Source organism: Micropterus salmoides, unplaced genomic scaffold (assembly GCF_014851395.1).
Source record: "Micropterus salmoides isolate LMB-PRFRI ecotype aquatic unplaced genomic scaffold, ASM1485139v1 Ms_hic_scaffold_6, whole genome shotgun sequence".
In the NCBI taxonomy this organism is placed as follows: Eukaryota; Metazoa; Chordata; class Actinopteri; order Centrarchiformes; family Centrarchidae; genus Micropterus; species Micropterus salmoides.
The window spans coordinates 25,838,716-25,851,668 of record NW_024044348.1 but is presented as its reverse complement, the minus strand read 5'-3'; the positions used below and the strand labels follow the sequence as shown (position 1 = coordinate 25,851,668).

Genomic DNA, 12,953 nt, shown 5'->3' with positions numbered 1-12,953 from the left:
GTGAAATATACCTCCTCTCATCCTCCCATCATGCTTCATATATGTGCCTGATGGGGAGAGAATGACAGGCAAGCCCACCACCCCACCTCTCCCTTCAGTTTTTTTTGAGGGGGGGGGGCGGTCCGCCTCTCTCTCCCTTTTCTCTTTCTGTCTCTTGTCTGTGCACTTGGCATCTCCTTTGGTGTAAGTAACTAACTTTATCAAATGCACATGACAGTTAAACTTCACCATCACACAAATATATTCAGCACTAGTTATGCATCTGTATATTCAAACATCTGGGCACATAACAAAAACACATCTTTTCAGAGAATGGTGCTTCATTAACACTTGAGAAGCCTTTATGGTAACTGCAGGTATACACTGAAGAGTAACACTCATAGGATTCTTGTGATAAAGGAAAAGAACATAATCCTAAAAAAAAAAAAAAAAAAAAAGGGTTTTAAATTTTCCACAATTAGCCATGCCTTCAAACTTTTTTTTTTTTTTTTTTTTACAAACGTTCACCATAATATTCAACACCATAATATTCTAACAAAGCAATCGCAAAACAGTAATTTTATTAACTTTGGTTTATGTCATAGAATGATTTTAAAACTGAGCAAACAGCTTGACAGTGTTCCCGTTTTGCCCCTCATATTGTCCCAGCGATTCTGCTTTGACACATAACTGTGCACAGGTGTGTGAATATGTCACATCTTCATACACAATGTTGTTCACATGTGCAACACTGTATCCGTGTGTAACAATAAAAGAAAAATGCAAATGCAGGTATGGCTCTTGTTTCTGTGGGTGTTTTAACTGTCTGAGCAGGTGCAGACTTAAATGACTTGTAGTTGTAGTTGTGAAAACTAGCAGCGCATTACATTTTCACATTACTTCGCGTAAGTCGCATTTGGCTTTTTTCAACATAACCACAAAACATATCTAATGAGATGAAGGAGGACTGGCCCTTTCGGAAATGCCCACAGCCCCATCACTGTTTTCAAACCTTTTTAGATATGCTGTGGTACTGTTTGAAGTTGACAGCAGCTTTTTCATATTCAGAAACAATTATGTCTATTTTCTCTAAGTGAAATTGTAGAAATACATCTGTGTCATTAGGACAAACATTTAATACTTTTGGCATTGGCTAATTTACAAAGAAGGTGTAAAATGTTTGGGGTTTTTTTTTGCAAAAATATGTATAGATACATATACACACAACAAGTGTTTATATTGCATTAAACATAAACGCTTCTTGCCCTCAGGAGGTGCATTCCTCTGTGCGGATGATCCGCACTTTTCTTGACCTCCGTAGATAATTCATTTCCCCTTTATCCAAGTCTTTCTTCACCATTCACCCCCACACACATTCCTCCCCACACGCCCCTCCCTGGTGGAGCTGTCACCTTTCTGCACCCGCTCAGTCCCTATTAAGGCCGACAGCCCATCTGCCACCTGCCCCGCTAACAGCTCCCGTCGCTAGCACTAACGCACACACACATCCACATCCAGTCAAGACACACAAAGGGCTGCGTCGAACCCCACCTGCCCTGATGCACATGTAGAGAAACATATTCACACACATTTGTATTTCATACACATTTTAGTTTTAGTATTTGTCATTATCTAATGATCATTTTAATGTCTCCCCAACAGACAAACAAACACACACACAAATGTCAAACTCCTCATGATACTTTGTTTACAAATATCTCATAATAATATCAAACATGCACATATTAAATTTACATTTTTAACAATTGTCTGACATTAGATTAACTATACTTTGTGCAGTCATGTCTCAACAGCGTTTACTACCTAGGAGCCCAGTAATGAAAAAATTTTAAATCAAGAGCCACAGTTTTTTTGGGAAGTTTTAAGAACATAAACGGAATAAAAGGAAAACAGATTTTCTTCTACTTCACAATGATGGACTCCAGATCTCCTTGTTTTTTTTATGCTGAAAAGGCGGTCTTACTTTTTTGTTCTGGCATTAATCGGTTCATATGTCACCTATGCAACTGTTTATGAAACTACATTTAGGCATGTTTGTGGATATTTATTACATATATAGACATCGAACTGCTAGACTAGAGGGGTAATTAGGTAGGGCAGTTGCAGCCCTGTATATGTGTGTGTGTGTGTGTGTGCGTGCGTGTGGTGTTGTGGCATTTGCTCCCTTCAGGGATAGGTGCGTTTGCATTAGCAAGGATGGCAACTGTCTCATCAATCACTGCATCACCATGTCACACACACACACACACACACACACACACACACACATACTGTGTCATGGTCATTCTGTTCACAGATGGGCCAGCAACACATGAGCGAGTCACTGAGCATCAGAAAGACACCCAAGATCTCCCTACTTTTACACAACACACTCACATTGTGTTTTTGTGTGTGTGCTGGTGCTGCTTACATGTACTGACAGCAGCGTGAAATAGGTTAGGTAGAATCACATAGGTTAATACTCTTACCCTTTATTCTCTCCTTTTATTTTGTATGCGTATATAAATATTTATGACCTGAGCTATTAATTTTTGTATGTGTAAGTTATGTTTTTTAATGAAAATGAAAGGTTCCTCAAAATAATATGAATCTATTCAGGAAGTGAAAAATGTTTAATTTGTTAAATATCAGTTTCTGCTTTATATGTATTTAGTACTGTGCCAGTACGATGTGTATTGTACTTTTTCTCTTGCAAGATTTTTCTGTAGCCGCTTTCAAGCTGGTGTTAATGCCTGATTTAAATGATTTTCTAATTTAAAGATGCTTTTTAGCCTGAATTTAATATTAATAATAATAAAGTCACGAGAAAATATCAGATTACCTTGCCATAAGGTTTATGTAATAAAACAGAATCTCTTTGTATTCCCTAACAGTTTTAGTTACCTGGGTCAATGCAAGTGGCAGACAGGAGGTGACTTCTAGAAAATCCAAAAGGCCTTTTGCCTTTTAGCTAGTGATTTATCTCAGCACTTGGTAAACTCAGGTTTAGGCTAATGTTTGTTAAGTTACTTCCCTCTTTAAATGTCAGCCTAATCTCGTCCTTTTTTCTTTGTGTTTATTAATCTCTACTGTATATTTATTTTGTCTGTTATGTTGACCTGCGGAAGGATACACAATTCATTTAACAGCCTTTATGCGACTGGAAGGCCAAGGTGGGGATTCAAACTAACAACATCACGTGTACATGGCACTGGATGTACCTTAGTCTGGTGTGACACCAGGACACTCCCCAATAAAAAAAGCAGTATTAAGTGTTGCCTGTCTGTATAGCATTGTGACACCGCAACCAAAGCCAATAAGTGTTGGAAGCAGCAGCAGCAAGATATCGATTCCTCCTATTCACCAGAGTGGAACTAAAACCTACATATTACACAGCCTGGCCCTCCACCTCTCGCTGAGCCAACCCAGTGCGATGTATGGAGGGAGGGGTGCCTGTCAGACGAGTGATTGGTCTGTCTACCTGCCTGTCTATGTGGCCCTCACCTAAACAGGAACCTACAGTGGGACAACATCACACACATACACACAAATGTCAGTGCGGTGTTTGTGTGGTAAACATGTGTCCATCAGTTTGTGACACATACCAACATCCTACTCTATTTACTGATACACTTTGTCTGGGACAACACACACACACAGGAATGTGGTAGTGACATGAAAAATCCAGCCAAACCAAAACAATAACTGAAAAGAAATTTATGTATTATCTTATTAAGTAGCTATTTAGCTCCATTGCACGGCTAGAAGAGCTCCCAGATGGTTTGGTTTGGTTTGGCATGAAAAGATTAGTCAGTATCTTCAAAAACAATAAAAGTATTACTGTGACTTGTTAAGCAAAGTTTCAACATGAAATACTAATAAATTATATTCTTAAATAAGCAAGCTGAATTATTTTAACTTATCTGTCATTATTCAAAAAAAACATAGAAATGCTCAAAATGCAAAGCACAGGAATGCCTCAAGCGTCGCTAGCAGGCATCTCTTATTCATTTTACATTATTTTAGAAGTATCACTTTATTACCAGTTGTTTTCTGACATCTCCTTTTTTTTCTATATTTTTTCCGCCTGTGATAAAGTGCTTTTCTTTCCTACAGCTCAGCTCGATTCTCTCCGGATAGTTTTTGTTTTAATGTAGGCCACCCAGCCACTTTTATTACAAACCCTGCCTTCTCTCCTGCTCTTCGGCGTTAGCTATAAGTACTGTCCCCTTTTCTCGCTCTCTGTTATTTAATTCATTTCTTTTCTGCAGTCAATGATTTTGATTCTATTGCCTGCGGTGACCTTATCACCCAGCAACAGCTCCTCCCCTGACGACGGCACTGGGTTTGATTGACACATAGCAGTCCCTCCTCCGGTGCTTGTACTTTTATATTCCCTCAGTCTGAAAACCTTTTCCAAGGCTAAAACTGGTAAAAGTCCTCTGACGTTAAATACAGCCAGGGTGCGCTTCAATTAGCAGTCTAACGCATCCACCAATGCATGTACGCACAGACAGATGTATTTGACAGAAATATGTTAACACATTCTAGGACAAAAGTCTTGTGTACCGGTTTAAAGTCACAACCTGTCCTCTGCGCATCTGCCTGTCTAGCTGACAGCTGTCTGTCTGTCTGCCTGTCGGTGCTCTCAGCATGTCGGCCTTTGTGTCAGTCTGTCTTTCTACATGTCCTCGAATCTGACTGTTTTTTCTGACCTACTTGTCTCTGTCCTCACTGTTTTAAGGAGTTGCGTACTTGATTGTAACTGATTGTGTATACTGCCGCTGCTACTTTGGGCGTACAAACAGGCAAAAGATTATATGTCTGAAAATGTGTGGGTGTTGTGTGTTCATTACATTTAGAACACATGCATTGTCTCCTCAATTCAGTTCATTTATTGGTGAGTTTACTTTTGTTTTGTTGTTTTTTTCTTTACCATTCTGAAAGCTTGTCTTCTTTTTTTTGAATCCCAGTTAGTGTCCTAACCTGTTTTTTTATTTTTATTTTTTTAAATTTAAAATGTATTGACCATTGAAAGTTTTTTAGTTCAATTTTAGATATATAATTGTTTTTGTTTACTATGTATTGCTATAGTTTTATTCCTCATTTGAATTGAAACAGGAAATTAGATTCGTGTACTGAGAAATAGTTAACGTAAACAAAAGAAGGCGAAGTTTGATTTGCCTATTTGTACTTTTTCTACATTTTATTTTTTTTTTTTATATGTGTATTGTGTCTTTTTCTTTCTTTCTTAAAAAGATTGTGTATGTTTTACTTGATAGCAAAACCGTTAATTAAACGCCCATAAGTAGCATAAGAAAGGTCAGGTCTCAGCTGCTCTTTCCCACCTACTTTTTTCTGTTGCACTGACTCTATTTTTACCCCACCTTCTCTTTGCTCCTGTCTACAGAATGAACTTATCGAAGGGGCCATTGGTGAACAGCAGCAGTGAAGATAACTCCAAGTCAACTTATAGTAAATGCGGCGCTGGCGCCTGGAGGATGCACCAGAGCTACGATCCACTAGAGGCCAACCACATGAGAGACGCACATGCCCTCTACAACCCCAGGTAAGACGAAATAGAGGACCAAAGACACACAACAAGAGAGGGAGAGAGAGTGAAAAACTCAATTCAGTTTTAAACAAAAATGACACATGACCTCCATAAACCTTAGATGAAAGAGAAATAAAAGGCAAGCACTTTGAGACTGTTTTTTGTGGTCTGTGTGTGTGTGTGAGAGAGAGAGATTTAGCACTGAGAGAGGAAACTTTTCTCTGATCTATTCAAATATGACTATATACTTATGTGTCTTTTCTTAATTTTCATTGATTATTCTCCTAAACAGGATATTTCTCCCTTTCGCTATTCCATTGGCAGCAGGATATATATTCAGGTTATATGTATTTTAAATTGTCTTTAAAATAACCTGCCCTGCTTTTGGGTGTCCATGTGCAAAATGCAAAATGACTATATGCAATAAGCGTCTTTATTTACTTCTTTTAAAGTATAGCTATCAACGAAGCAGTTTAGAAGTCTCTATTTTCTCTTAGTTTTAGATGTGTTAGTGATATTTTTCTCAATTAAAAAAAGGGGTTCCTAGAGAGACTGCTAAGATTCCACGTTATTACAATAAATAATTTCTGATCATCAGTGACAACAAGCAAGGAGAATGTGTTGTCTATTGAGTGGCCCAGTCTACATTTTAAATTTCACTCTCTGTTTGGTTTTGATTTTAAGAAATGTTGAAGACTAATATTAACTAAGTGAGGAGAAAGGATTTCATCTTCTAACTCTTACTAATAGTTTTGTCTGTGTCCGTGTGAGTGTGTGTGAGCTGTGTTTGCTACTAATAGTTCCTAACGTGTTACTCACTGTCTGATGGCAATTTTTATTTTTTACCAATGTATTATATATAAATACTATTATGTAATAATACCTGGATAAACCTGATGGCCACTGCTACATATGTTTTTCTTTTTACAGTATATGATAAATGTTACTAGTTAATGGTCTGTATTTGTATAGCGCCTTTCTAGTCTTTCCAACCACTCAAAGCGTTTAACACTACACCACATTCACCCCATTCACACACATTCACCTGCTAAGGTGCCAACTGCTCATCAGAAACATAAATTAACTCATTCACCAACATTCACGGAATTTTATGGTTGTTCTTGCCCAACAAAACTGGGGATCATACCACCGACCTTCCGGTTAGTGGACGACCACTCTGCCCCCTGATATAGATGGGGTATCACAACAAAGTGGGATTCAACTTCCGGCTCAAGGACACTTCAGTTGTGCAAATGCGTCACATCACAGAGGCTTTAAATCAAATCATTTGGTTGAAGGACAGTCACTTCAACCAATAGTAGTAATCCCAATGCCATCTGCATGTGCAATAAACCATGCTTCAGCTTTGACCAGAGTTACATTTCACTTTAAAGTTCTCTAGTGGAAACCAGGATAGTTTTGATTGAGGCAGGTGAAACTGAGGGCTGCCTCGGTCCATTTTTAGAACATAAACTGTAAATACGCTGCTTGTTTAATGTTAAAACACAGCAAATGTGTGACGCATGAAACAGACACACACTTTTCCTCTCTCTTCGTATTCCTCCTCCCTCTCTCTGTCTTTTAATCATTCGAAGTTTCTCTGAATAAGAGGTAGAGAGCCACATGCCCAGACGGCAAAACTATAATTGTAAGTATGTGTTTTGTATATAATTAGCATAATGTAGGCTTATTGCACTATTATATGTAAATGAGCAAGAGTATGTGACAAGTGGGCTTACTGTTCTATGTTTTTTTATTTATATATTTTCTTACCTGAGCTTGTTGTGACCAGGCTCTTCCAATCATTTGAACTGACATTAGATGTCATTGTAGCAGAAACTTTATCTATTAGTCTATACTGATGAATATGGATTTAATGTGTTTTGTCAGTGGTCATGTCACCCTCTGGATGTTGTTTTTATGACCAGACAACATTATGCTGCATGATCTCACTAACTGACATGACTACCTAAATGAACATTACTATCATGTATTATGTATTATTGCAGCCTATTAGAACTCTATTGATTAACATTGATTTGCGCTCTGTTAGGCCTTTCATTTTATGTGTGTGTGTGTGTGTGTGTGTGTGTGTGTGTTTGTTTGTGTTTGTGTGCGCTGTGTAGACTGGGAAGTCTTAGTCCAATAGGATTTCAGGGTTAGTCTGGGTCAAGCCAATTAGAGGTCTGGCAAGCCATTCTCATGCAAACTCTCAGCCAATCACCAACAGGAGTGTTACTAGCACAATGTGAGAGTGTGTGTTTGTGTGCGTGTGTGTGTGTGTGTGTGTGTGTGGGTTGGCAGACAGTAAGGTCTGGTGATGAGAGGTGTAAAGGGTTGCCAAGGGCTAGGAAGTCACGCCATGGCTTGAAGTCACACACTGCATTTGCACACACAGATAGACATACACGATACACTCTGAATTATTTCCGCTGCAGTAGTTCAAGTTTTGGACCACAGTTGATATTGTGATGGGGAATTCAATTGTCAAAACCAAGCTCAGATAATAATAATAATAGCAAGATATTTGGTGGTGGGTGGTGATGGTGCAATGAATAAATACCTGCCTTTGGTGTGAGAGACCCAGGTTCAATCCCCCACTGTGACCCATCCACCAATGTGTCCCTGAGCAAGACACTTAACCCCTAGTTGCTCCAGAGGCGTGCGACCTCTGACATATTTAGCAATTGTAAGTCGCTTTGGATAAAAATGAAAAAAAAAAAGATCTTTATATCTAAAGTTTACAGCTTCATAGTTTATCTCAAGACTTCTACTGAAATACTGCAGTACAGGTATATGTAATGTTATGAATGTTTATTGTTAAGAATATGCTCACAATAGACCTTTCAAGTATCCGAGAAAAGTCATGGGAGAGTGACAGTAAGCCAGCATGAACACTAGCAGGACCCTGAAACTGAAGCAGCTAAATGGGATTCAGCCAGCATTAATGTGCTTATTTACACATGTGCCTTTTCTACTGTGACATGACAACACATGTTAAAAAGGGCCTGTTCTTTAAAAAATAATAATAATAATTAGGGAGTAAATAGTATAGAGGAAGGTAAATGCCAGTCACCTCAACACAACTTAACCTTTCACACAAACATCGCACAGATTGTATACACACATGTAGGGCTGTGCGATATGACGATATCTATCGTTTGACGATAGAAAAATCGTCTATCATTTACAATTTTGCTCTATTGTTTATATTGTTGTGTCGCAAATTCCACCCTTTACCGTAATATTGCACCGCATTGAAGTTAGTTTTACGTTGGAATTCAAGATCTATCGGATGTCCGTGTAAAACTAATATTCAGCTTGAAACTAACTTCACCGCGGTCCGTTCTTCCACACATGCCGGTGTTGTAGAGAAGAAATTTGCATTAAAAATAATGGACAAGGCACACAAGACTATCCAGCAGTGGCAGCCATGATGTGTGTGTAGGCAGGTAACATTAAATGACTTGCCCACAGACATACAGCTTACTTAATAGTTCACCAAGACATGCTGTTGTTGTGATGTTAGCTGTAGCAGCAGGAGAGCTATGAGTGTCGCTGTCTGGAGCTGCTGTGCTGCTCTGGGAGAGTCTCGTCCTGTCATGTTAGCTTTGCAGCAGCGAGTAACATTAGCGTCAGTTTGCTAATCCACAGCCTAGCTAACATTAGTTACATTACTGCTGTGTCGTTGTTCACTCTGTCATGGTATTTGTCATGGTGTTAGATTTCTCCAGAATCGCTTACTCCACCTTTTATAATGCAGAGAAATGTCCGGAGTTACAGTTGGAAATGCCGTATTTATTTGAATTTACAAAAAATTCGGGATATATATTGTTATTGGGATATGAAATGACCTATATCGGGATATGAATTTTTTGTCATACACACATGCGGTATAAAATCACATTAACACTCCCTCCAGGGCACCTGACCTCCAACTGTGTTGATGGGATTAAGTCACACAATTGATATACACACTCTCACAAACACACATACACTTGACACACCTTTGGAAAAAACTCCAATTTTAATTGTTATTAAACAGTATTATTATATAGTATATACTTGTGGCCAACATATCAAATCATTTGAAAATGCATGTCAATTATAATTGATATGTAACTGAAAATGGCATTTGCTCATAAATCCATCAAAAACCATAATTGTTTTATATAAAAAAATTAAAAAAGTTCATATGCTTTGTTTCCTGGAGCTCAAATGAAAACTTTTTTCTGAAGAAATTCAAAATTTTTGTTTTTGGAGCTGTGCAGTTTTCATTGGACAGCAACAATATTATTCCTATTTTTATTTAGGCCATCAAACCATGGGAATGTGATTAATGTCAGGCAGCCAGGGTGCGCTAGAATACACACACACACAAACACACACATTGCTGTAAACTGAGCCCAATGTAATCATAATGATAAAGCAGATTGCCTTAACACACAGATGGGCCTCCCAACAGCTCTGTGTGTGTGTGTGTGTGTGTGTGTGTGTGTGTGTGTGTGTGTGTGTGTGTGTGTGTAAGTGTATGTGTGTGGACAGCGCTGATTGGATTGCAGATTTATAGAAGAGGATTACTGCTGGAGCAGAGAGAGAGAGAGAGAGAGAGAGAGAGAGAGAGAAAGGGTTTCAGACACTCACTTCTCATTAACTTCCACCCCCTTCACCTCAACTTGCTTTATTCTCAGTCATGGATAAACACACGCACATACACTATACGCACGCATAAACGTGGACAGTTAAGATTCTGTGCAATGTCAAAGTGACACTGTGAACAATTGAAAAAGCCTGTGAAAGTGAAGCCAACACTGCAAAGATGAGCAGTGGTGGACATTCACTTTCAGTGGATTATACTGTTCTACAATCAAATTGTTTAAAGCCCAAAAATTCACATGGAGGAAGTCAATGGGAAGTAAAAAAGATGGGAAAATGAAAAGGAAGATATTGATTTAAAATGTCCAAATACACAAAACTGAAGAGTCATGAACACTGTAGAAAAATTTAAACAACTAATAATGATAGACAATCAAAGACAGAATATACAGAAAGAAGCAGACAGGCCAGAACGAGACGCAGATAGACAGAGAGACAGAGACAGTGGGCACTCCAGCAAACCTGATTATGAGTGGATGTGAATTAGATTCCCTAACAGATGGTCCAGGAGCGAGGCTGTAAGGTGCATCAGCCAGCAGTGAGGGGAGGGAGAGGGGGAGGAAGGAGGGCAGGGAGAAAGTGATTTGAGATCAGGCAAGGGAGGCAGAGGGGGCGAGTGTCAACAGCAGCTGGTGACGATACAGATCAATTCAGTACAAAACGTGTTGCAGGAAAATGTATTTACGTAAGTTCTTGCTTTCAAATTATTAAATATGAATTTGGGCAACGTGGGTGGACATTTTGTATTTATTAGTCATAATCCAAATATTCACTTTCTTCTTTCAACCCACAGTACCTTATAGCAAAAGTAATGACCTGGCTGTATCTCTACCAGTCACTACATTTTTATATGTATCAGTAGTATTCACAAAAAGTTTATTATGTTCATCCTGTTTCTAAATATTATTTATAAAATAATAAATGTTGAACTGAAAAGTAAGCGGTGAACTCTGTTGCCTGTTTAGGACGGATTTTCTCAATTTTTACAGATGCCGTGCATTATTGTATATGCTCTCTCTCTCTCTCTCTCTCTCTCTTCCTGTGATGGATAGGTGTAAATCATCACAATCCTGTAGTGACAGCCCAATTTCCCCAAATCTGATCTGCTTAAAGAATGCAGCTTTGACGCTTTACTCACTTATGTCTCCTCTCCTCTCTTCTCCTCTCCTCTCCCACATTTCTTTTTCTCCTTTATGCCACTCGCTCATTCTCTCAGATAGAGCACCACTTAACTTCACACACACACACACACACACACACACACACACACACACACACACACACACACACACACACACACACACACTCTCACTCACTCTCACTCACTCTCACTCTCTCTCTCTCTCTTTCTGTCTCTCCTCTTTTTTGCAGCATTGCGCTCTCTTTTCCCATTCCCACCTTGTCTGTTTCCCTCTTTCTCCCCTCCCCTCTCTATGCCTCCCTCCCGTGTCACATTTGAAAGCCCTGTCATATTTACTAGAGTGGAAATCCTCTTTCACCATCTGTTTAATAAAATGTGTTTTTAATCCGATGGGGGATATTTTGTTTTTTTTAAAAAACACTTTTTTATTATACATTTGTGCAATTTCATTTGATACGGCACCTTGCCCAGGTCTCTATCTGTCTGAGTATGAGAGAGAGAGTGTAGGAGAGCTGTATGTCTCACTGTACACAAATGGTGGAATGTGCACGTGTGTGTGTGTGTGTGTGTGTGTGTGTGTGTGTGTGTGTGTGAATTCATGTGTGTCTGCCACAAAGGCAAGTGTCGGTAAGTGTTTGGAAGGGCTGTTGCACCCCTAATGCTTAGCGATAACACAGCTAATCCACACACACACACACACACACACACACACACAGAGAGAAAGCGAGACGAACACTAACCTTGATCAATGACCTTTCTTTTATAAGGGAACCAGCCTACAATGTATCTCCCTTATATCCCTGCACAAACATTACCTGCCAATATCATATAAATAAGCAGTATGAATGTGTTCAGTCGCATGATATTTATTGTGTATATCTTTTAAAGAGATTTAATATTTATGTGTATCTTACTTTAAAAAGGAGGGTTATTAATTTCACGTTCGCCACATGCAGTATCTTCTGTTTCTCTTAGGTTAACCTAAAAAGAGGATGAATTCAGTAATTTCATTGATTTTTACTCTTCAGCCTTTCCAGTAAAAGGCTGTAGGTCACTACAAGTACAGGGTATGCAATTTAGTCTGCCAAGTGCCAAAATGGAACAGAATTAGACATCTAAATTGCAACAATTTATGCATATAATTATTTAGCAAAATAATAGTCAACAGACTAACTGTTAACTGCACTCCTGATGTACTGGATGTTTTAGAGGTTTGAAGCACTGTTCTTACAGTAGACAACCACCCTCACAAATACAATGACACACAGTAGATAAAAGAGACAGAAAGAGAGAGGGGCAAAGAGAGAGAGACAAAGAGAGAGGTAAGGGGAGAGAGAGAGACATGGTGACAAAGATAGTGCCTGGCAGCAACACACTTATCAGCCAGTGCTCCACAAGAAAATGACCTAAATCATCAAGATTCCCATCTGACACACACACACACACACACACACACACATACAGGGTTAGCGGTGCAATGCTTTGACGTTTTTGCCCTGAACAAGCTCAACCTCTTATATCTTTCCACCTAAATTCCTGCACCAATGCAGTCGGACTCTCACATCTAAATCAACCTTTATACAGCCCGAGGAAGGCTTTGAGAGGAAAAGGAATTCCCTTAAA

At 38.9% G+C, this 12,953-nt stretch overlaps 1 protein-coding gene across 3 annotated transcripts in view; it reads left to right on the top strand.

Moving 5' to 3' along the window:
• The first annotated feature begins 5,389 nt into the window (after positions 1-5,389).
• Positions 5,390-12,953, top strand: part of esrrga (estrogen-related receptor gamma a) — a 69,393-nt gene continuing 61,829 nt past the window's right edge. The window contains exon 1 of one of the 3 annotated variants that reach the window (XM_038702039.1): positions 5,390-5,548. In XM_038702039.1, coding sequence (XP_038557967.1) covers positions 5,391-5,548 — 158 coding nt within the window. In that variant the 5' untranslated portion in view covers position 5,390. Of the gene's footprint in view, positions 5,549-7,094; positions 7,182-12,953 lie in introns of those variants that run through there. The other 2 variants (XM_038702037.1, XM_038702038.1) reach the window with 2 other exon arrangements.